We start from the raw sequence: 23,802 nt of genomic DNA on the forward strand, positions 1-23,802 counted from the left end.
GGTTTAAAATGTTATCTTTGTTTGCAAAATGCCTCAGAGATGGTTTTTACTTTATTTTTCTCAAGATTGATTTTGTTTGTGTTTTTTTTATCCATGACTATGATTTTAAATGTTCTACCTCTAAATTTCAAAAACATTTTTCGTGCTCTGACTGTAAATAATAATTTTCTACCACAGCTAACCATCGAGTTTCTTCCCATCTCACTGAGGAAGAAGAATCTCCCATTAAACTTCAAGGAAATATTGATGTTTTTATCTCAAATCATCATAAATAGGACATCTTACAGTTGTAGACATGATGTGTCCCAATATTTATGTTCATATAGTTTATAAACATCAATATTTCCTTACTTTAATAAAAAAAAAAATATATATATATATATATATATACACATACATATTATTTACAGTCGGAGCATGAAAAATATTTTACAAATTTAAAGGTAGAACATTTCAAATCATAGTCATGGATAAAAACAAAAAATCAGTGTTGAGAGAAATTAAGTCAAAACCATCTCCTTCTTTGTGTCCATTCGATGTCATGTGAAATGCAGAATTCCCACTCTGTGTAAACGTAGTGAATCAGGGCCCAGTGGGGGGACGGGGTCGGGATCCCCCTCCTTTGTCCTTCATCATGCATTGAGTGATGGGTTAACAGTGTATGAGGGATGACCTCCCATCAGGCCCTGTGTGAGAACATACACCAGACAAACATGACGGGCTTGGGCTGTGTTTGTTCTGCGACCCCGAGTGGAGGCGTCACTGTGGAAGCCACTGCAGATACTCAGGCTCTTTCATCACGTTGGCAGATTTAGGTTCTGCCCTCAGTCCCACCTCAAATAACAAGATAATAACCTGGGGATTTTACAGCCCAACAGTGACCTGTGGTAGAAAAGATATGAAGGAAAGACCGTTTTTAAACTTACTTTGAGTTCCTTTCTCCTGAATTCTTTTTTAGCTACATGACTGTGAGCACATGCCATGATTTTTGTCCAAAGCTTTTGGGTTTATTGTTAAATAAATGTGAAAACTAGATTATAGAGCATTAGAGACAGTGATTAAAAGAGCTCATTATTTTGTAACTAATCACAATTATTGATCCCTGTTTGTTTTACACCCAGAAACAAAGATCACAGATGCCATACAGACATTTTTGACTCACTGCTCCATTGGCCATGAGCTGTAGTGAAGATGATGTGTCCGGTGTCTTCTTCATCATCTTTGTTAGCAATTTCTTCAAACATCCTCCTCTCCAAAACCACTGGTCCGATTGCTTTCAGATTTTTTACGTGTCTTCCATGAGACGATGTCTACAAAGTTTTGAATAATTTAGATTTTTGAATTTTTGATGATTTAAAAAAATATTTAAAATGTACCTTTATTTATACTGGTCCATATTTTGATGGTTTATAACATGTAAATGGTTACAGATATCAACAAAGGGTGTCCCAAAAAAACTGACATTTGACTGAGTTTGGGCGTACTTCAATACACAGAACATCTTTTCTGTTGCAGGAAATGGCATGTCTATTCCTGAAAGCAGAACAATAAAAATGATCACACTTTTTGAATAAAGAGATCAAACAAATTTTAAACAAATTATTCGGTGACAAAATGATGTCAAATTTTTTGGGACACCCTGTATAGTTACTATTGAGCGTGAATAGAAGTCATATATGGACTTTCATCTGGGTCCCTGACCTTTGACCTTGAGTGACCTTGAAGGGTCAAACTCAAGGTCACCATTGTTTAGATTTAAACAGTCTTCTCTGATTCTGGTCAGATTCATTTAAAATTTTATATATAGCTTCCTCGGGACAATGTCTACAAAGTTTGTTCACAGTTTTGTGAAATTTAGATTTTTGACAAATTTTTTTAATCTTGAAAATGTGCCTTTACTCATAATGGGCCATATTTTGATGGTTTATAACATGGAAATGGTTGGAGATATCAATATAGTTACTATTAAGCACTGATATTGATGTTTTAAGTATATGGACAAAAGTTTTGGGACACATGTCTATAGCTGTAAGATGTCCTGTTCATGCTGATTTGACATATGAGCATCAATATTTCCTTAAAGTTTAACGGGAGGTTTTTCTTCTTATGTGTGTTGTGAAGAAAGTAGATGGTTAGCTGTGGCAGAAAATTATTATTTTTACTTAGTGTGTATATTTATTATTCATGTCCAAGTATGTTTGTCCATATAGTTCATGTCATATGACACAAGAGTACTGAAGAAAACCTCCAGACAGTCGACCCAAGAGAGTTGAAGATTTACTGAATCTAAATTGAAGACACACTAAATACTGACTTTTCCTGCAGAAGCTCTTCTGATTTTTTTGTGCGTTTCAATACTGTGCATATATTTCCTTTATATTTGTTGTTAGAAATAAAGACACATGTCCATTACAACCCTGGTAAAAAAAAAAACAAAGCTAAGACTGCCTAAGACTTTTGCATAAGACTGTACATATATATGTGTGTGTGTTTTATGTATTTTGTCATTTATCATTCTTTTCTGTACAGGCAGTCAAAAGGACCCAGTTAACTGAAGGCATGTTAAACTCCCAGGAGAACGGACTGACGTTGTATGTAAAGCATTTCTGCCTTTCAGCGGCTCAGCCTTCGTCTGTGACCCTCAGTCTGCAGATCTCATTAGACCACAGTCAGGACCAGGACGCTGGTTTTCCCTGCGGATATGTCAAAGGCCTGTTTGAACCTCACCTGACATTGATCTTTTAACTGAAAGTTTCCAAAAAGCCAAACTCACCATGTTCTTTTTATCATTAACATTGACACAGTGGAAAACTGACTCAAGTTCAGACCAACAACATGTTACAGACTGTGGGTTTAGCTGTAACTGAAGTCAGAGTCAGTGTCATTGTGTTTGGCATCATGAAAAAAATCTAAAGAAATCAGCAAAGACACTAGAACAGGGCTGTCAAACTCATTTTAGTTTAGGGGCCACATACAGTACAATATGATCTCAAGTGTATCAGAAATGACAAATTAGAACATAACCTATAAATAATATCAACTCCAAACTTTTCTCTGTGTTAAAGAGTTAAATTGTGCAATGAAAATGTTTACATCTACAAACTCTCCTCAAAAAAAATGACTAACATGAACAACCTGAAATTTCTTAGGAGAAATAAGTACAATTTGACCAATATTCTGCCTGAATTTATCATTTACACGTGGATTGCAACATGCAGATCACAGTGGATCTACAAATACGCAGAACATTTAGGAACAGGCAGAATATTGGTAAAATGACACTTTTCTTTAGACATTTTTTGTTCGTATTTGATCAAGATATTCACGTTTTTTTGCAGAAGGCTAGTTTGTAAATGCAAACATTTTTGTATCATTTTACTTTTTTTATACTAAAACAAGGAGAAAACATTTTAGTTGTCATTATTTGTAGGCTATTATGATAGTATTTTACCGGTCTGACCCACGATTAAATTGTTCTGTCTGAGGAGCTTGAACTAAAATGATTTTGACATCCTTGGTTATTAATATCTTTAGTGTAATTTTTGCATTTGACAAATTCTTCCCATGGGAGGAACTGGACTTTTTGGTGGCCGTCTTTGGCCTGGGGAACCTATGTTTGACACCTCTGGTTTAGACAGTAAAAGCACTTTGGTCTTGGTGGTATTTATAGGTTATTCTGTTATTATTTTACTGGTCTGATCCCCTTTAGATCATATTTGTCAGAATGTGACCCTTGAACTAAAATGAGTTGGACACCCTTTACTGTAACTTTTTTGCATTTTCATGGGCCGGATTGGACTTTTTGGTGGCCATCTTTGGCCTGGGGACCACATGTTTGACACCCCTGAGTTAAAGGGTTAAGGATAAGGTCAGTTATGACTTTATTTATTCCACCGTGGGGAAATTTCACAGTTAACAGCAGCAACATACAACAAGCAAGTGCAGAGAAAAAACACAAAAGAATGAAACCCAAACAGCAGCCAGTGACCAAAATCATCCACTGATCTAAAATGTTTAATAACTTCTGAACCATTGAAGCTTTCAAAATATGTAAATAATTGGTGTAAAATGCACTTTGTCATCTTTTCATGGTTATCAGATATGACCTATTTGGATGTTCAGAAGCTCTGTAGTTACCATGGAAACACCATCATCTTCTCCAACATTGATTCACCAGTAAAACCCATGGAGTTGGATCAATGACAGTGGATGGACACACTGGGTTTATGTTCACTTATATATATGTTGATATCTTTGCTTGAAAAGTCACTTTTTCTTCAGTTTTCTCTGTTTTTTAATATAATCCCCAACTTTAATCTGAACTTTTACAAATAACAGGGAGGACCCCAGGAAGAGTAGTTGATGTATTGTATCAGCTAATGGGGATCCTAGTAAATAAATAAATAAATCGACATGATTAGTAAATTAACCCATAAAGACTCAGTGCTACTTTTGTGGCTGTTGCCAAATGAATTTTTCTCTATTTTTAACCTTTCTTCTTATCACCATTTACTCCAATATTATCCACTGTATTTTGCATTTTTAAGTGAAAATCAGGTATTTTCCTATATTTAATTCACTGATCTGGTAGATGTTTGTAAATGCTCAGACTAAAGTTGAGGTTATTACATCAAAAACAGAGAAAACTCAAGAAAAAAATCAATTTTGCTGCAAAATATATCATTTACTGAACATGAAGTAAGTGTCTCCATCCACTGTCACTGATTCAACTCCATGGGTTTTACTGGTGAATCAATGTTGTTGAAGATGACGGTGTTTCCACGGTAACTACGGAGCCTCTGAACGTCCAAATGGGTCATATCTGATGACTATGAAAAGATGAATAACTGCGCTTTACACCAATTATTCACACATACTGATAGGATTAATGGAGCAACAGATATTAATCACTTTATATCAGTGAATGATTTTGGTCACCAGTGGATGTTTGGGTCTTTATGGGTTCAATACATGAAAATACATGATTGTCGCCGAAAAAATGCAAAATACAGTGAATAATGTTCTAATAAATGGTGATAAATCATTTAAGAAAGGTGAAATCTAGAGAAAATTTCATTAGGGAACCGCCACAAAAGTAACACCAGGTCTTTATGGGATATAAGAAAAAAATGAGAAATTTGATATTTGTATAAATATTTATATGCATATAAAATTACATTTTAATATTATTTACATATTAACATTAACATTGTGGGTGCACATGCTAAAGAACTGAAACATTATGGAAAGATCTGGACTATTTGTTTAGTTAAATCCAGGCGCCTGTGCAGTGCATATACTGTGCATAGTAAAGTGCATATATAGTAAAGTGGAACCCGCTGGAGAGTTAGTTGAAGTGCATTTTATTACCTGACTTAGTAAATGAAATGTGTTGGATCGGTGGCGGTGTCGTTATCGATTCTGCTGCTGCAGTTTGTCTCCGGGTGCCATACATACAGAACCTGCAGGATGTCAGCAAGAGCAGAGGGAGGGAGGCTAGATAAATAAACCCATAAAGGATGCTTTGAGTCGGGCAGAGAGGTGGAGAGGAGAAGGGTGGGGGGTGGAGGTGGAGGTGGAGGGGGGGGTCTGGTCAAACAGTCCCCAGGCTTGTTGAGTGGAGGCTGCATTGCAGAGAGAGAGAGAGAGAGATGGGGAGCTCCATGTAAGTGGGGTGCACCAGGAGAGGAAAGAAGGAGGAGAGAGGAGAGGAGAGGTGAGGAGGAGACGCTCAGCAGCAGCAGCAGGAGGAGGAGGAGGAGGAGGATTGGACTCAGGACAGAGGGGGAGACGTGTCTGCTGCAACCTAGAGATGCAGAGACGAGCTGCAGCATTAACAGCAGAGGACAAAGGAAGACGAGGACATGCAAACACAGGAGGATAAATGAATGGGACTGGAAGGAGGCTGACGTCACTGCAAGTTGGTGGGAATCAGGTGAAGCAGCAGCAGCACAAACAGCGTCCGGAGGGTTGGGGTTGGCGTTGGGGTCAGGATGGACGAGTCCGGAGACAGAGCCCAGGACGTCAGATGGACGACTGAGATGGAGACAGCATCAGCAGCTGGTTGAACACCTCTGATCCGGATCCACAGAGGGGGGTGGGGGGGGGTGGGTGCTTCATGCCCTGGGACAGTCCTGGGAGATAGAGGAGGAGGAGGAGCAGCGTGGAGGCCGGCCCACTGAGGTGCTGCTGGAGGGTGGTGTGTCGACGCTGCCCACCCACTGTATTTTTGGATGTGGGATCTCCTGAATTAAGCGAAAGCTGGAATAAAGATGTAGTGTGAGCTGGTGGAAGGAGGGGGACAGAACAAGGAGAGCGCTGTCCTGAGGAGAGGAGAGGAGAGAGGAGAGGAGAGGAGAGGAGAGGAGAGAGGAGAGGAGAGGAGAGGGCTGGACGTCCTGCCTCCACGGACGGACCAGGAGGACTGAGATCAGGGGGGAGTCCTGAGGGGGAGCCGGACACACAGGGTCCACTGGATCAGGAAGGTAAGACTTTTAATAATGTCCTGACACTGAAAAACTGTAATTAAAACCACCGTCCTCAGCACAGACACATGAGGAATGGTCTGTTGGACTGCTGCTCCACACTCGTACAAGGGGTTTATTTATTTCACATTTAGGATTTAGAGTTTAAGTTCAAGTTGAATTAATGATCATTCCTTTTTTTCATGTTAACAGTTGGAGAATGAATGAAAGTTTTCTCTTGTGAGAACAAACGTGAGAGAAATCAAATGGAAAAGTTTGAGAAAAAGGGGAAGTGTGCACCATTAAAGTGAACTTAGAGAAGCAGGACAAGGAGTTGAGTGTTTTTGGACTTGTGTGGTCAGTGTGTTTGCAATGTAACGTAGAGACACTGAGTCTGTGTGAGTACGTGTGCTGATCATCTGGAAGGTCCTGCTCATTCTGACTTTAGGATTAGAGGTAGTAAAAAGAAGCCTGTGTGGGTTTTTTTTCATGTATTTGTGTGTACAATAATTCAGTGTGTGTGTTACTTGTTGGCACATGGTTCATTCTTGTGTAGAAACAGAGTCCGTTAGGAAACAGTTGAACAGGAACGCCTCAGAACAGCCGCCGTGGTCTCCAAAGAAAACTGTGGTTGTTTGCTTTTCCATGGCATCACTGCTGTACTGGTCATGGGTCCTGGTCTGGTGGTGTTTTACACAAAGCCTTCTGGTACTGGACTCCATGCACACAGCAGACCTCAGGTGACGTTCACCTGTGAACAACACACTCTGAAGCACAAGCCCATGAGCATCAGAACAGAATAAAAAGACTAGAACAGAATAAAAAGACTAGAACAGAATAAAAAGACTTGAACAGAATAAAAAGACTTGAACAGAATAAAAAGACTAGAAACACTGTGTCCTGTATCTTAGAAACTGCAATTATTGCTTTAGCATAAAAAAATACTCAAGAACAGTTTTTGTGCTAAAGCTATAATTGCACTTAATGCAGATAAACTTTGTGTGTGTGCGTGTGTGTGTGTGTGTGAGAGACAGAGTATGTGATTGCCCTTTTTATTACTGTCTTTACTCTATGCTATTTTCTCTTTATGTATCTTAAAAGGCAGAGCATTCAGAATTTAACTAAGTAAGTAAGTAAGTAAATTTTATTATAGAGCACTTCACAGACAGAGTCACAAAGTGCTTTATCAAATTAAAATCAAATCAAATTTACAGAAACCCAATAGAATCCTCCAGGAGCAAACACTTGTGACTGGTGACAGTGGCGAGTAACTACATGTACAACAATAATAAAAACATTCATTCATTCATTCATTCATTCATTCAGTAGAATAGAATAGAATAGAATAGAATAGAATAGAATAGAATGTATTTATTTACCTTTTTTAGAATAGAAGATCCTTCGTTGATCCTCATGGGGTAAGTTCAGGGTGTGCAGCAGCTTCACATAAAATCCACAATCACAACCCAACAATACAACAAGTATTTACATGTATATGGAAATATGTTACATAGTAATATCATAGTATAATAATAATGTGCTGCGCACTTTTAATCCCCCAAATATAGTGTAAGATTCTGTTGAAAGTTACTGCCCTATAATTTACATTAGATTGTCTTTGTGTAAAACTTATTCCATACATATTTGTATTTGAAAGTACTCAGATATTATAACTACACAAGGCTGTTTCGAGCAAACGTATGACCCCAACAAAGGGGTCGTGTCTCCATTTGATGGTATTTGACCTTGAAAAAGTAGGTCAAGGTGACGTGTTTTCAATAGGCTTGTGCTCCACGTCAAGATGCATCCACAGTATAGATTAGGTGCAGATATCTAAATGCATTCTTCAGAAAATGTGATTGTGTCATTGAATGGACAGACAGATGGACGACAAAACGCTTACAATACCCCTTCGGCCAGAGGTAGAAACTACAGAGTAAAAAAAACTACTATACTCCTAAAAGTAAAGTAAAATATGAAAATTAAGCTTAGAATAGAGCAAGATAAAATGAAAATAATTATTGCACCCAATCCAGTCCTGTTGGGATCTGTCGTTGGTTCGTTTCATTCTTTTTTTTCCTTCTCTCTCTCTCTCCTCCTTTCTTTCTTTCTTTCTTTCTGTCTTTCTTTCTGTCTTTCTTTTCAGAAGTTAGCTCTAAACTTTGTCTTGTCATCTTATGGAAACCTGACTGCTACTTCTCTTCTGTAATGTTATGCAACAGTAGCTGGAATCAGCTCATGTCAGTAAATATGTGACCCCCAGAGTGAAGCAGAGTCCAACCCAAGCATCACAAACACACACACAAGTATCCATGAATGTTCCATATTGTACCTTTAACCTGCTGGAGCAGTTATTATGGCTGAATGAACCGGTATTTATATATGAGGAAACGTGCCTTAGGAACCTCATACTGGACACAGAATGAACTGAAGTCACTGTTGGCAGAGAAGTCATTTTAATGCCATCGTTTACACATATGATGGAAGTCTGTTAAAGAGGCACTGAAAGTCACAGTTTGTAGAGAAATATCAGAAAGTGAAAATCTGTAAACATAAGACAAAACAACTGAAAAGACACCATTATAACCGTCTGTGTTCATCATGCAGCTTCAACGTGACCAGACGGGACATACAGTCATGGAAAAAATTATTAGACCATCAAAAGTCATCAGAAACACTGGTTATGCAATCAAGTACTAACTCCTGTGTGTGTCATGTGACTAAAACAGACAAAAGAAAACATGGAATGCCTAAAAGCACTGTTTTTGGCAGTACATGCCATAGATATTGATGGAAGAACTGAAGTGATTTTGGTTTTTATCTAGAAAACATGTTAAATGGATAGATATCAGCTCTGAAATTAAACTACTATGAGCTACTTTTGTTGTTACCTCCGCCAAGGAGGTTATGTTTTTGCCAGGGTTTGTTTGTTTGTCTGTTTGTTGTTTGTCTGTCCGTTAGTGTGCAACATAACTCAAAAAGTTATGGACAGATTTGGATGAAATTTTCAGGGTTTGTTGGAAATGGGATAAGGAAGAAATGATTAAATTTTGGTGGTGATCGGGGGTGGGGGGGCCCACGGGGGGGGCCACTGATCAGCCTTGGCGGAGGTCTGCTTTCTCCGAGTGCTTCTAGTTATCATTATATTTGTCCAAACAAATGGACCTTTAGTTGGACCAGGCATTAAAATGAACAAAAAATTGAAGAAAAAAAGAGTGGTCTAATAATTTTTTCCGCAACTGTATGTGCCCAAACCGGCCCATGTGATAAATTTATAAAGTGCAAAAATGACACTGAAGATACAAACATGCCAGTGGTGTCAAAATCATTTCAGACCAATATGATGTAAAGTGGATCAGACCAGTAAAATACTATCAAAATAACCTAGAAATAATGACAACTGTTGACAATGTTTCTCTTTGTTTCAGTTCAAAAAAGTAAAATGGCATGAAAAGATTTACATTTACAAAATGTCTTTTCAATTTTTTTTTTGAATAACGAGAACAAATAGGAACAACTTGAAATGTCTTAAGAGAAATAAGTGTAATTGTGCCAATGTTTTGCCTGTTATGAAAGGTTTGGTATTTGTAGATCCACTGTGATCTGTAAGCTATAATGCACATATGTAAATGATAAGCTGAGGCAGAGTACTGTTAAAATTGCATTTATTTCAGGATGTTTATGTTATTCACATTTTTTTTTTTTAGATGTAAACATTTTCATAATATAGTTTTACTTTTTCCACTGTTATTATTTTACTGGTCTGATCCACTTCAGATTCTATTGGGCTGAAAAAAAAACCATGTTATCTCCATGTGAGTGATCATTCTTAGAAGCTTAATACAACTCTAGTACATTCACTTTGACAATTATAATTACATTTTGTATGAACTTGACATAAAAACACAGGTAGAATATTAGAAACTGAAGAATTCATGCTAAGTTTTAGTGGTGGGAAGTCTATTAATGTGTTCAACTGACCCGTCCAGAGGTCCAGGGGGCTGTAACAGTGTAGTATCTGATACATAAGTATAGCAGGAAGTACTTTTTGTTTATGTGTTTTTAATTTATCCTCCCTCCACACTTCTCTTCAGCTTTGTTTTATTAGATTTGGCCCTCGCTACATCACCTCCTTCATTATGTAATGGGGTCTGTAAAAGAGGATTTTGTGCTACAATCACAGGAGAACTCCATCTGAGCCCCAGGACAGTGCCCTCTAGTGGAATATGACAGCACAGACACATTCACACAATCACAATTAGAGTCAGAATACTTCATTACTCCCAGGGGTTATTGTGTGATACAGGTGATCCGTGTAAATAGAATTAAAATATAACAGGAAGGAAATGATCAATACTACCAAAAATAAATAAATAAAGTTATACATACATAATCAAACTCTAAATACTCTCTCCTCTTTCTCTTTCTTCTTTCTTCCTTTTTTCTTCTTCCTCTTCATTCTTCTTCATCTTCTTGGTTCTTCTTTCTCCTTCTCCTCCTTCTTTTTCTTCTCTCTTCTTCTCTTTCTTCTTTCTTCTTCTTCCTCCTTCTTTCTTCCTCTTGGTTCTTCTTCATCTTCTTCTTGGTTCTCCTTTTTTCTTCTTCTTTCTTTCTTCTTCTTGGTTCTTCTTTCTTTCTTCTTTCTTGGTGTCTGAAGGTGACTTTTATTTTTATCTCACCGGCAAATAGCTGTAAAATAGTGCAGGCACTGTATCCGCCGTCATCATCTTTACTGTCGTGTACGTCATTGTATTCTTTGTCATCGTTATGGTCTTTGTCGTCTTCGTCGTCATTAGCACCGGCTTCAAACATCTTCTCTGACATTACCTCTGGTCTACAATGTCTAGAAAGTTTGTTCACTGTTCTGATCATTTTTTATTTTATTAAAAATTTTCCTTTCCTTCTAATGGTCCATATTTTGATGGTTTCTAACATGTAAATGGTTACAGATATCAATATAGTCTCTATTGATCACTGATAGAAGTCATATATGGACTTTGACTGAATTAGTTGAGTTCTCCTCCAGTGAAAGTACTGCCCACTTCTATTGGGAGATTGATCTCCTGCATCCAGACCACAGGACTGGAACATAGAGACAGAACCTGACAACCTGACAAATTCAACTGGGGATTGATTCAGATAGAACATGATGCTGACATACAGGGACACTGGAACTATATTTTTTATTTTTTAGACTTTCTTTGTAAGTGTTATATAGAAAATACAGTAGTTTATCTGTAAGACTGAGTATATGACCCTCCAGGACTGGGGGGTGTAAGTATCCAGCAGTCGCCTTCCCTGCAGATGAAACCCTGGAGCTTTAGTAATTGCATCTCCCAGTCTGGGGGCTAATCCTACTTCCCTCCCTACCCACAACCCCCTCTGGTGACAGTGGCCTCTAATCAAACAGCCCGTGTTGTGGTGTTGCTTGTTATCTGGTCTGTGGCCTCGGGGTGTTCAGACCACGCCACCTCAGTCGGCTCTTTTAATCCATCATGGGTCACATATTCAATACAGACTCTTCGCTGTCTGTGGAGAAATAGGATTTGTGCTTTAAGGGACAAACTATGACCTTGGCTGTTGCACTAAAAAGTCAATACAATGTCAAGGCAATTTACAAAAAGCTTTTCTTAATGTTGTTAAAGTTTCATTTGTGATTGTTTTTTTTTTTAAAATTTATTTCCCTTACCAATTCATTGAAAAAGTCTCACATTAAGCTGTGCTGGAAAAAAATGAAAATGAAGCCAATTAATGTTATTTAAGTGCAATTTCGGGCTGAATTCAACTCAGTTGCTAGGGTAAAATGTTACCATCATAAGTTTCTGCTCAAATAATCTGATGGTAATTCATCATTGAAGGATCCGTCATGTTTCCTCAGTGGAACTGAGATACAGTAGTAGAACTTAGTTTTCAAACACCCTTAAAATTTCTCCAATATCTCCAGTTTATCGTGAAGTATTTGCAAAAATCTTTTTTGTTCTTCCAAAGGTGTGGCTGCATCAGACACACACAAACGAATGCAAATGATTCTTTATGTTTATTGTTAATAAGAAAAAAATAAGCAAACTAAACACTTTCATCGTGTCATGTCCTGGATGTGTTTTATTTTCTGCGCAAACATCCAGTTTTGACCTGGATGGAACTGAGCATGTGCAGAAGGAGCATATGGGTTTGATGGACCAATACTGGGCACAGTTCAGCGACTTAAGAGTGATTCTTAATGTAACATCACAAATGCATGGAGTGAACACAATCATTTTTCCACCGCTGTAGTTTGAGGTGGATGGTTCCTGGGAAATCCCAGTCATTTTTCAGATATGGACCGGGTCAGATATGTGTTGATCTGACTGATGTTGTTGTTGTTGGTGTGGGTGTAGATCTGTTCAGCTGCATCCACAGACATTTTGATCTGACAATAACAATATGTAACAATATTATACTTTAGTTTATCATTAATACGTGTGTTACAATTTGTGAAACATTATGAAAATTTTTACATCTACAAAAAATGCATCTATAAAAAAAGTGAATAATATGAACACCCTGAAATTAAGAAAAAAAAAATCTTATATATATATATATATATGTGTGTATATATATATATATAAATAAACAATTTTCTGCCTCAGTTTATCATTTATATATGTGCATTACAACTTACAGATCACATTGGATCTACAAATACATAAAACATTTAATAACAGGCAGAATATCGGACATTTCCTGTTGTTTATACTTGTTCAGGTTATTCATATTGTAAATGTAAACGTTTTCATGTAATTTTCCTTTTTTATGCTAAAAGAGAAAAATTCAGAAGTGTCATTATTCATAGGTTATTTTCATAGTATTTTACCGGTCTTCAATTGGTCTGTACGTGGAACCTGAACTAAAATGATTTTGACTTGATTGTTAATATCTTCTGTGTAATTTTTGCATTTGACAAGTTCATCCCATGGGAGGATTGGACTTTATGGCAGGCCGGTTTTGGCCCACGGGCCGTATGTTTGACACCCCTGTTTTAAACAGTAAAAGCACTTTGGTCAGGGTTAGGCTTATCCATCATTTTGATGGATGCTTTCATTATGAAAAGGAAAGTAAAGAAATGAACATTATGTACGGTAGTGCACAGGATGGAGTTGCTGAAAAAGAATCACCGAAAAGATGAGATTTTTGAGAAATTACCTGAACTGCCACAAGAAACCTTTCACTTCAGAATGATTCTAAATAGCCTCAAAATTACAGCGTTGGTGTATGGAAACAACACTTGAGAAGGAAAGTGTTTCATGAGTTCCAGTTCCTCCAGAATTCCCCCATCTGTCAGTGACTCAGTGTCCCGTAGACAGATCGTCCTGTTGGACTGACTGTCCTGTGGTGGAGTCTGGACGCGGGACAAGAATGTGTACATCATGAACATCCACTCAGAGAAACGTTCAATTTGTCTGAGCAGTGATCTAAACATGGCTCTGTATCTGTTTCTGCATAGGCCTGCCCAGGTGATTTCAGATAGGGGGGGTGGACTATGAGGGGGGGTAGAGAGGTAATTTCATGAATGAAAGGACAGAATTGTTCCCCCGTTTCAACCTGTCTCTAGTATTGGCCAAACCTCGTCTGGCCTTTAATTAGAGCTATTAACCTGCAGAGAGGAAGAAGGGAGCGCCAGAGGGGCTGATGGGAGGGGGAGGGGGAGGCCGGGGGGGTTGGAGGTGTTCAGCTGGAAGTTCTTTCACTTGAAGTGATTGAATGTGCATTAAATCTGAGCTGAATGCTCTTTGACCATGAGGACTGGACCGAGTATCAGCAACAGTAGAAGCAGGAAACAGAGGTGGTAGAAGTCCACACTGTGCTTATTCATGTAACAGTGAAGATACAATCAGTTATTTGTGCAAAGTGAACTGAGCTCTGTGTCATATTAATGCAATGTAAGGACTTTTAGAGCTTAATTAGGGATTCAGGGTATTCAGTTGTATGTAACCACTGTATATTCCATAACCCAGATCTATCACCTCACTTTGTTATTCACTATCATGTTGAAGCAGGAGGAAAATTCTCTATTGTTTGTATTTTTAGGTACAGAATGCAGTTATGATGACTTGCATTTTTTAGCAAAAGTAGTCCATGGGAAAACCTTTGTACGTGGAGAAGAAAGCCTTGGTATTACAACAAAAAAATTCCCACAAAAAGAAAGAAAAAAACACCAGATAAACACAACAAAAATGTTTCATTTTCATCATGTATTTGTAGCTTTTGGGCTGTCGATCTTTTTCTTTGTTTTGTTTTTTTTTTTTTCTTTTTTTACTGTGTGTTTTATTAATATTTATTGCATGCTTTATTATCCAGTTTGTGGAGTTTGTGAATACTGATGGAAACTAATCTAATCTAATCTAATCCAATACATTTTAATATAATCTAGTCTAATCTAATATAATCTAGTCTAATGTAATGTAATCTAATATAGTCTAATATAATCTATCCTAATGTAATCTAATGTAATCTAATCTAATGTAATGTAATATAATATCGTCTAATGTAATCTAGTCTAGTCTAATCTAGTCTAATCAAATCTAGTCTAGTCTAATTTGGTCTAATCGAGTTTAATCTAGTCTAGTCTAATCTAATGTCCTGGTTTTAGTGGTAGTAGTCAGTCTAATATTAACATGTGGAAGGAACAATTGCAGTACGCTAGTATATGATATATTTTTGCTAAAGTTTCCATTCATGGAGTGATGACCTTAGAGTCGTCAACAGTGATATTCTGTCGTCTCATACTTGAGTCAGACATTAAATTATTCCAGTATATAAAGTTTTCCCACACTTTACCTGTAATGTTCTGGCACATACATTAACTCAGTTTTATGTTAATATATTAGTATTAGCGAAGTCATGCTAGCGGAAGCAGCTCACTGCAGCAATAGGTAACTGGTGTTTTCCTTTTACTTACACCTTCCTGTTTCTACAGTCATGTTTTCCATGACTAACACTAGTGTGTTTTCAGCTGATGGAATACGTCAAAGGTCTGACCTGAACAAAACAGGAAATGGCACTTAGAGTTACACGGTCTCTGTATGTCAGAGCCGTCTTTCATGTCCTGCACATGCTCAGATGGCTCACGTGTACGTTCATGCATGGATTTCATTCAACTCAGGACCATCGCTCTGAAACAGGGAGGTCAAACATACGGCCCATGGGCCAAAACTGGCCCGTCAAAGGGTCCAATCCGGCCCAGAGGATGAATTTGTCAAATGCAAAAATTACACTGAAGATATTAACAATCAAGGATGTTACTGAGTCCTGACAAGTTGTTTTGATGAAGTTAAATAATATTCACCTCCAAATGTTCTCTTTGGTTTAATGTGAAAGAAGTAAAATTACTTTATGAAAATGTTTATTTACAAACTCTCCTTTCACAAAAAATGTGAATAACCTGGACAAATATATGAACAACCTGAAATGTCCCAAAAAAATAAGTGCAATTTAAAAAATATTGTACCTTTTACTAAATAGTTTTTGTATTTGTAGATCCACTGTGATCTGTAAGTTGTAATGTACATGTGTAAACTGAAGCATAGTATTGTTAAAATTCACTTATTTTTTCTGAAGAAATTTCCCATTGTTGATGGTTGTTCATGTTATTCACATTTTTTGAGATGTGTCTTATTCTTCTTTTAACCCATAAAGACCCAGTGATACTTTAGTGGAAGTTCCCAAATAAATTTTCTGTATTTTTAGCCTTTCTTAAGTGATTTATCACCATTTATTCTAATATTCTGCTTTTTATTTTACATTTTTAAGTAAAAATCAGGTATTTTATTATATTTAATTCACTGATAATGTAGGTGTTCTTTAAAGTTCAGATTAAAATTGAGGGTTATTGTATCAGAAACAGAGAAAACTGGAGAAAAAGTGACTTTTCAGTAAATCTCTCATTAACTGAACATAAACCCAGTGTGTCCATCCACTGTCATTGATCCAACTTTATGAGTTTTACTGGTGAATCAGTGTTGTAGAAGATGACTGTTTTCATGGTAACTATGGAGCCTCTGAACGTCCAAATGGGTCATATCTGATGACCATGAAAAGATGAAGAACTGTATTTTGCACCAATTATTTACATGTGTTGATAGGATTAATGGATAATAAGGTATTAAACAGGTTAGATCAGTAAATTGTTTTGGTTGACGGTGGATGTTTGGGTCTTTATTGGTTCATTTTATTCCCTCTTCCTCTCATCTTTACTCCACACCTTCTCAGCTTTAAAACAAACTGTGACCTGATCTCCTGTTCCTTTCTTCCTCCTCCAGATGCCCTCTCGCTGCAGAAATGCGCTGAACATCGTGGTCACCACCCTTTTTGCTGCGGTGGTCCTCTTCACCATCCTGCTGGCCTATGTGACAGGTTAATGTCTCTATTAGATTATTATTGAATTATTAATGAATTATCCTCCTAACAACTCATATAGAAAGACTCAATTCAATTCAAGGGGGTCATTTAAAGGCCCATATAAGCAGCATGAAAAGAAGAAAAACAATAAAATAATATATATACACATCAATTATACATATTAAAACACTCTATTAAACACAGAACAGCAATTTGTACAATATGTACTAGACAATATATTATCAATATGATAATTATAGAAATATGCATAAATAAGTGTGCAAATATTGTTATATTATTAAAGTGATGTGGTTTTACAGTAGAATTGAACAGTCCTAAATGTGTAGTAGTGGATGTGGACATGGTTTTGACTTTCCTGTTGTTGTTTTTTGTGGTGAAGGCTACCAGTTCATCCACACTGAGCAGCACCACCTCTCCTTCGGCCTCTATGGCGCCTTCCTCTCCCTCCACCTCTTCCTCCAGAGCCTGTTTGCCTTCTTGGAGCACCGGCGGATGAGGAGCCCGGCCAGGCCTCAGCACCTGCGCCGCTCAGTGGCGTTGTGCATCGCGGCCTATCAGGAGGACCCGGACTACCTGAGGAAGTGTCTGCGCAGCGTCCGCAGGATCTCCTTCCCCGGGCTGAAGGTGGTGCTGGTGGTGGACGGGAACCGGCCTGAGGACCGCTACATGATGGACATTTTCCAGGAGGTGATGGGCGGAGCCGACCAGTCCGGATGTATGGTGTGGAAGGGAAACTTCCACAGCGACGGCAGCGGTGGAGGAGGTGTCAGCAGAGGAGGGAGGAACACGGTCCACATGGAGGAGGCGGCCCGGGTGGCCCGGCTGGTCAGAGGCTGCCGTTACTCCTGCATCATGCAGGAGTGGGGGGGAAAGAGGGAGGTGATGTACACCGCCTTTAAAGCACTGGGGGACAGTGTGGATTATGTTCAGGTAAAGAACACAACAGGTCCCAACAGAATGAATAAACCAGAATAGACCAGTCTGTTCTGGAACTGTATGCACTAGAACAGGGGGGTCCAACGTACGGCACATTCACCCCATGGGCCAGGTTGGACCCTTTGGTGGGACGGGTTTGGCCCAAGGGAGGAATGTGTGAAATGTGAAAATTACACTGAAAATACAATAAATGGTGTGAAAATCATTATAGCTCAGATCCACATCCAGACCAATAGGATCTAAAGTGGATCAGACCAGTAAAATAATAACAGAGTAACCAAGGTCAGGTTTATTTCTATAGTACATGCAAAACAAGTGCCCAAAGTGTTGTACAGAGACACAGGTAAAAATACAACATATGATACCACTAGTAAAATATATATAGATATATAAGAAGATATGCAAAAACTGATCAAACTGATACACAATATGATAAATAACATCTAAAAGTAAATAGAACCCATAAAGTGAATGTATTATAACGTACAGACAGACACAAACATTCGTTATTGATTCTCACTATTTTACATTTAGACCTAAGACTGTATCTGTGAAACTACAACCAATCAGCATTTGGACTGAATTTATATTTATGAGTGACTGAAAATTAGTAAAGTTTCACCACTTTTATTCTGGAGGAATTTTACCTGTAGACCAGTGATATTTTTAACTGTCAGTGTATTTGAGCAGTGAGGTTTTATAGGAAGTGGATAATACAATACAATACAGTACAATAGATCTTTGTCATTTTTATTAGCTCTGCTTCTGTTTAGCAGCAAACACTTAAAGTGCAAAAAACTGTGTAAAAATATCACACAAATACTGAAAAATTTTGGCAATATACCAAAACTACAGAGATCAAATTTTAACTATACAAATACGACTAAAATATCCCAAAATCCATACTACAGATAAGAAATATGTACAACATATAAGGATATACACAGGTAATAAAAGATATATACAAGGTAAATGAAAACAAGGTGCGTGGGTGGGATTACTGGAGGGTGACTATTGCATTGTCCTATATGTCATTTGTACCAGACCAGTAGTATAGCTCAGTTCAATCACATTTGAGACTGATTTCGATGCCATATTTCAAACCCTGAGAGAGAAACAGAGTCCGGTCCAAGTCACATTCCACATCCACTGGAACTAGATCACCCTTCATGTCCTGCCTTTGCATGCCATCTGTGTCCTTGCTCAGAGGTCAGGGGTCAGAGGTCATATATAGGTCTGACCTGGTCCTGTGCAGCGACAGTGAACCAGGTGGGTTCTCTGTCAGCAGCCTCTCATTTCTCTGGCGGATCGCAGCAGTACTTCCACTGTGCTTTCTGCAACACCTGCACCTCAGTTTGGCCAACGTCAGCTCTGTGGTTCCAGTGCGTGTGTTGTGTGTCTTCCTTCCAGGTGTGTGACTCCGACACAGTACTGGACCCAGCGTGTACCATAGAAATGCTGAAAATCCTGGAGGAAGATCCGATGGTGGGAGGGGTCGGTGGAGATGTGCAGGTAGAATATGTTCACTTTTAAAACTAGTAGATCAGCTTTGTATAGAGCAGGGGGGTCAAACTCATTTGAGTTCAGGTTCCACTTTCAGCCCAGTGTGATTTCAAATAAGCCGGAACAATGAAATAATAAAATAATAACCTATAAATAATAATCTGAAGTGTTCTCTTTGTTTTAGGGTGAAAAAAAAGTCAAATTACATTATGAAAATGTGAATAATGTGAACAACCACGTACAACCTCAAATATCAGAATAACAGAACAGAAATACGTGCAGTTTCAACAATATTATATCTCAGCTTATTATTAACACAATTTACAGATCACAGCAGATCTACTGTATCGTTAAAATTGCATTTATTTTTCTCAGGACATTTCTAGTTCTTCATATTTGTTCAGGTTATTCACATTTTATTGTGAAAGGATAATCTGTAAATGTAAATATTTTCATAATGTAATTTTTACTTTTTCACATTAAATGAATAAGAAAATTTGGAGTTGTCATTATCTATAGGATGTTGTGTTTTTACTTCTAACGCAACAATTTTTGCACACTTATTTATGTGTATTTATTTAATTATATTGATAATATATTTTCTACCATATTGCTGTTCTTATTGGGTTTTAATAGAGTATTTTTAATTTGCATCTTTGTTACAATTAAAATATATATATGTATAATATTACAGTAGCAGAAAAAAAACTACTACAAAGAGTACTACAAACAATTGTATTTATTTATTGTTGTGTTGATATTTTTTTTCCTACTAAATGTTATTAAATTTGAATGGACCAACTGTAACTCACAAAAATTTCCCTCTTGGATTAATAAAATATTCCTATTCTGACTTAGATCTCATTTGTCTGTATGTGGTCCATGAACTAAAATGAGTTTGACACTCTTGATTGTCTTTAGTGTAATTTTTGCATTTTGTAAATTCATCTTATGGGCCAGATTGGACCCTTTAGTGGGCCGCATTTTGGCCAGCAGGCCGCATGTTTGACACCACGGTCAGCAGACACATTTACCAAAGTCATGGTCTGAGGATCATTACAAGAAGGTCTTTAAAGTTTGTTTTTTTTTTTGTCCAGGACCAGCATGTTACTTCTTTACTGTTTGTAACATTCAGTGTAACTGAAGAATTACACAACAGTCACACTTTACTGTCCTCCTGTTTGATGCTGTTACGCACCAACACACGCCGTATGTTTGACACCCTGGTCTAGTGGACCGTCCTTTCCCTCTTGACTCCATCCTGTACCTGTCTTCCAGATTCTAAACAAGTACGACTCTTGGATCTCCTTCCTGAGCAGCGTGCGTTACTGGATGGCCTTCAACATCGAGCGGGCCTGCCAGTCGTACTTCGGGTGCGTTCAGTGCATCAGTGGTCCTCTGGGAATGTACAGGAACTCCCTCCTCCAGCGCTTCCTCGAGCCCTGGTACCATCAAACCTTCTTGGGGTCCAAATGCAGCTTTGGAGACGACCGCCACCTCACCAACCGGGTTCTGAGCTTCGGCTACAAAACCAAATTCACCGCCCGATCCCAGTGCCAGACTGAAACTCCCACCCAGTACCTGCGATGGCTCAACCAGCAAACTCGATGGAGCAAGTCCTACTTCCGTGAGTGGCTCTACAACGCTCTGTGGTTCCACAAGCACAACCTCTGGATGACGTACGAGTCTGTCGTCACCGGTTTCTTCCCCTTTTTCCTGGTCGCCACAGTCATCCACCTCTTCTACCGTGGACGGTTGTGGAACATCCTGCTCTTCCTGTTGACGGTTCAGCTGGTCGGGATGGTCAAGGCCACATACGCCTGTTTCCTTCGTGGAAGTTTAGTCATGATCTTCATGTCACTCTACTCTCTGCTCTACATGTCCAGCCTCCTCCCTGCCAAAATATTCGCCTTGCTCACCATCAACAAGGCCGGATGGGGAACTTCAGGACGCAGAAAGATTGTCGTGAACCTAATCGGTGCTGTACCGGTCACGGTGTGGGCTCTGGTGCTGCTGGGAGGTGTGGTTTATACAATATACTGTGAAACACAAGAGCCGTTTAGTGAGACAGAGAAAGCCTTGTTGATAGCAGGGACTGTCCTCTACGCCTGCTACTGGTTCATTCTGCTGGTGCTTTACCTGGCAATCGTAGCCAAGAGGTGTAACAAGAGGGAGGAACAGTATCACCTGCCATACGCCGAGGCATAAACCTGTCCCCAGACACTGGTAGAGTATCTGCACCAGGTTTCACTGCAGTATGATTCTAGCGAGGTCACCAGAGACCCCGAGGACTGCTAGAGTGATGAGCTGTGAGCCAGCTCCTCACCACTGGTGCTAAAAAACAAAGGTGGAAATCCTCAATCTGAGCAGCAGAAACCGGATCCAGTTGTGGGAGACTTGAAGATAACTGGATGCAAACGGCTCTCTCACTTATTTCATTTCGGTGCTTCATCATGAAACCAAAATGGAGCTGATCCAGGTTATGAAGTGTTTATTACATGTACAACAGTGACAGGAACATTAAGTAGGTAATGGTGTACATGTTAGCGGAAAAATTTGAGAACACGGTGCAGGACGATGAGTTTAAGGAACATGAAGCAGGAAAAGGAGAAACAGATAAGGTCAAATGTACTGGACTGAGGCTTTAAAGAAAAAGAAAACAATTAAAAATAGTTCAATAAGTATCTCTCATAGCACACCTGAATCAGGTAAAGAAAGGAAAAGATGGATTAGACACTGGATTGAAATCTTAGAGGGGTTTAAACAGAATGCAACTGACTTTACAAACCTGTACTTGATGTGTTTTGGTCCAAATCAGTGGATGATTTGGTCAGTTTTGTTTTTTTTTCACACAGAAGGATACAAAATGCATAATCACAAGCCACAGGAGAACATTTCTTCATCTCATTGGTTAGATATGCATGGTTCAGGGGGCGATAAACATGGAAGAACATCTCAGATCAAACCAAATTAGTCCAGATGAGAAGAAACCGATGCTTACTTTTGGCTCCAATGGGTTAAAATGATGTATAAGTTAAAACCTACCACTCTTGCCTTTACAAATTTGCGGTAAATTGAACAATTTAGGGACAGAAATGCCATGAGGATATAATATTTGAACTTCAAGAAAAATTATCTTTGATTTGAGGACTTTTTGAGCCTAGTTCTACTAAATAGAAATAAGAGGAAAGTGGTGGAGAATAAGTGAGAGGTGGGTGTTTAGTGTTAGCTGCTGTGATCCAGGTCTGTTCTCTGTACTGACAAAAGTACTAAAGTTAACATGCTGTATATCTATATTCTGATGAATCCTGCTCTGTGTCATTCCTCCTGTCCATATAGCCCATGAAGCATACCCTTGTAAAGAAATGTTAGTTTACCTTAAATCCTCAGATGGTTCTAGACGCTGAATTGTGTGAAACTACTGTCTTTTTGGTCCATTTTCCTTTCTGACCCACAACATAAGCCCCTTTTCCACCAACATATCCAGGAACTTATTTACCTGGGTAATTTGTGAGCCTTCGTGTTTCCACCGCACCTCTAAGTTCCAGAAAATGTATTGAAATCAGGCTGATGGCATATGGGGGAATGGTAAAAAAACAAAACAAAACAAAAAAACTGCACTACACCTCCAGTCCAGCAGATGGCAGTAAAAATAAAAGACACCTAAGGCCAAACAATCCCAATGACGCCATAAACGACGACTGAAAATCCTGTATCATTACATTATTTGTGTGACACAGTATGCCAGGATGGAGGATGCTTGAGTTCTTTTGTTGTTCCTCATGTTTTACTACATCGCAAATAAAAGCTGGATTAAACATCGGGAAGTACGAAACGGTGAAAGTGACTTCCACCAGTCAGTGTTCTTCAGTACACAGCCCCTTCCCTCAAGAATTCTGGGGAATCTGTGAAGTCCTATCCCCCTTATAGGAACTTTTTTGAGTTTTTTAACTTTTTTCTGGGTAATTTTGGTGGAAACGTGCTGAGGCTCTTCAAAATCCCAGGTAAATGATAAAAGTTCCAATGGTGGAAAAGGGGGACTTTATTTATATTTCCTGAGTATATTTACACTCGACTGCCAGGACAAAAATGTGCTGTATATTTAGCTAAACCTGAACCCCTCAAACTGGTACATTTTCGCTTTGAGCGGTGACTCTACGACATGCTTTTCCATCAGTATGGACAGGAGAAATGCTAACAGCAACCGGTACTGGTTTAGTGTGTGAGAATGGGAATCGCTGTGCATTATGGGTTGTGGCGCCGCCATCTTTGGAGGATGGTGCACGTAGCAATGGTAGCTGTAACTGTACGTCACAGGGTTCGATATTAATTATGCCAACTACGGCGCCGGTAACAACACACAAAAATAATGTGGCAAGAGGTTGTATTCATTAGAGACACTGAGCCCGTTTACATCCACACTAAAACTCCGATCATTATCTGATTTCTGGATTTATCAGATTATTCCAGTGATCATAAGTATGTGTGTCATTAAATTGAG

The 23,802-nt window shown here is 38.6% G+C and overlaps 1 protein-coding gene across 1 annotated transcript; it reads left to right on the plus strand.

Annotated features, from left to right (window-relative positions):
• Positions 1 to 6,194: 6,194 nt before the first annotated feature.
• On the plus strand, positions 6,195 to 23,770 carry has3 (hyaluronan synthase 3). The gene is made up of 5 exons (XM_030137343.1): positions 6,195 to 6,485; positions 16,763 to 16,856; positions 17,242 to 17,792; positions 19,209 to 19,310; positions 20,580 to 23,770. Exons 2-5 carry the CDS (start codon positions 16,763 to 16,765, stop codon positions 21,507 to 21,509), a joined length of 1,677 nt encoding a protein of 558 aa, XP_029993203.1. The 5' UTR covers positions 6,195 to 6,485; the 3' UTR covers positions 21,510 to 23,770.
• Positions 23,771 to 23,802: the final 32 nt, after the last annotated feature.

The sequence above is a fragment of the Sphaeramia orbicularis genome, chromosome 6, assembly GCF_902148855.1.
Source record: "Sphaeramia orbicularis chromosome 6, fSphaOr1.1, whole genome shotgun sequence".
Taxonomy (NCBI): Eukaryota; Metazoa; Chordata; class Actinopteri; order Kurtiformes; family Apogonidae; genus Sphaeramia; species Sphaeramia orbicularis.

What these genes read in the sequence shown, in the direction of transcription:
- has3 (XM_030137343.1), top strand. Translation starts at nt 16,763, where the DNA reads ATGCCCTCTCGCTGCAGAAATGCGCTGAACATCGTGGTCACCACCCTT. An exon ending in CCTGCTGGCCTATGTGACAG is followed by an intron (nt 16,857 to 17,241) that starts GTTAATGTCTCT and finishes TTTGTGGTGAAG; the next exon opens with GCTACCAGTTCATCCACACT. An exon ending in GGGTCGGTGGAGATGTGCAG is followed by an intron (nt 19,311 to 20,579) that starts GTAGAATATGTT and finishes CCTGTCTTCCAG; the next exon opens with ATTCTAAACAAGTACGACTC.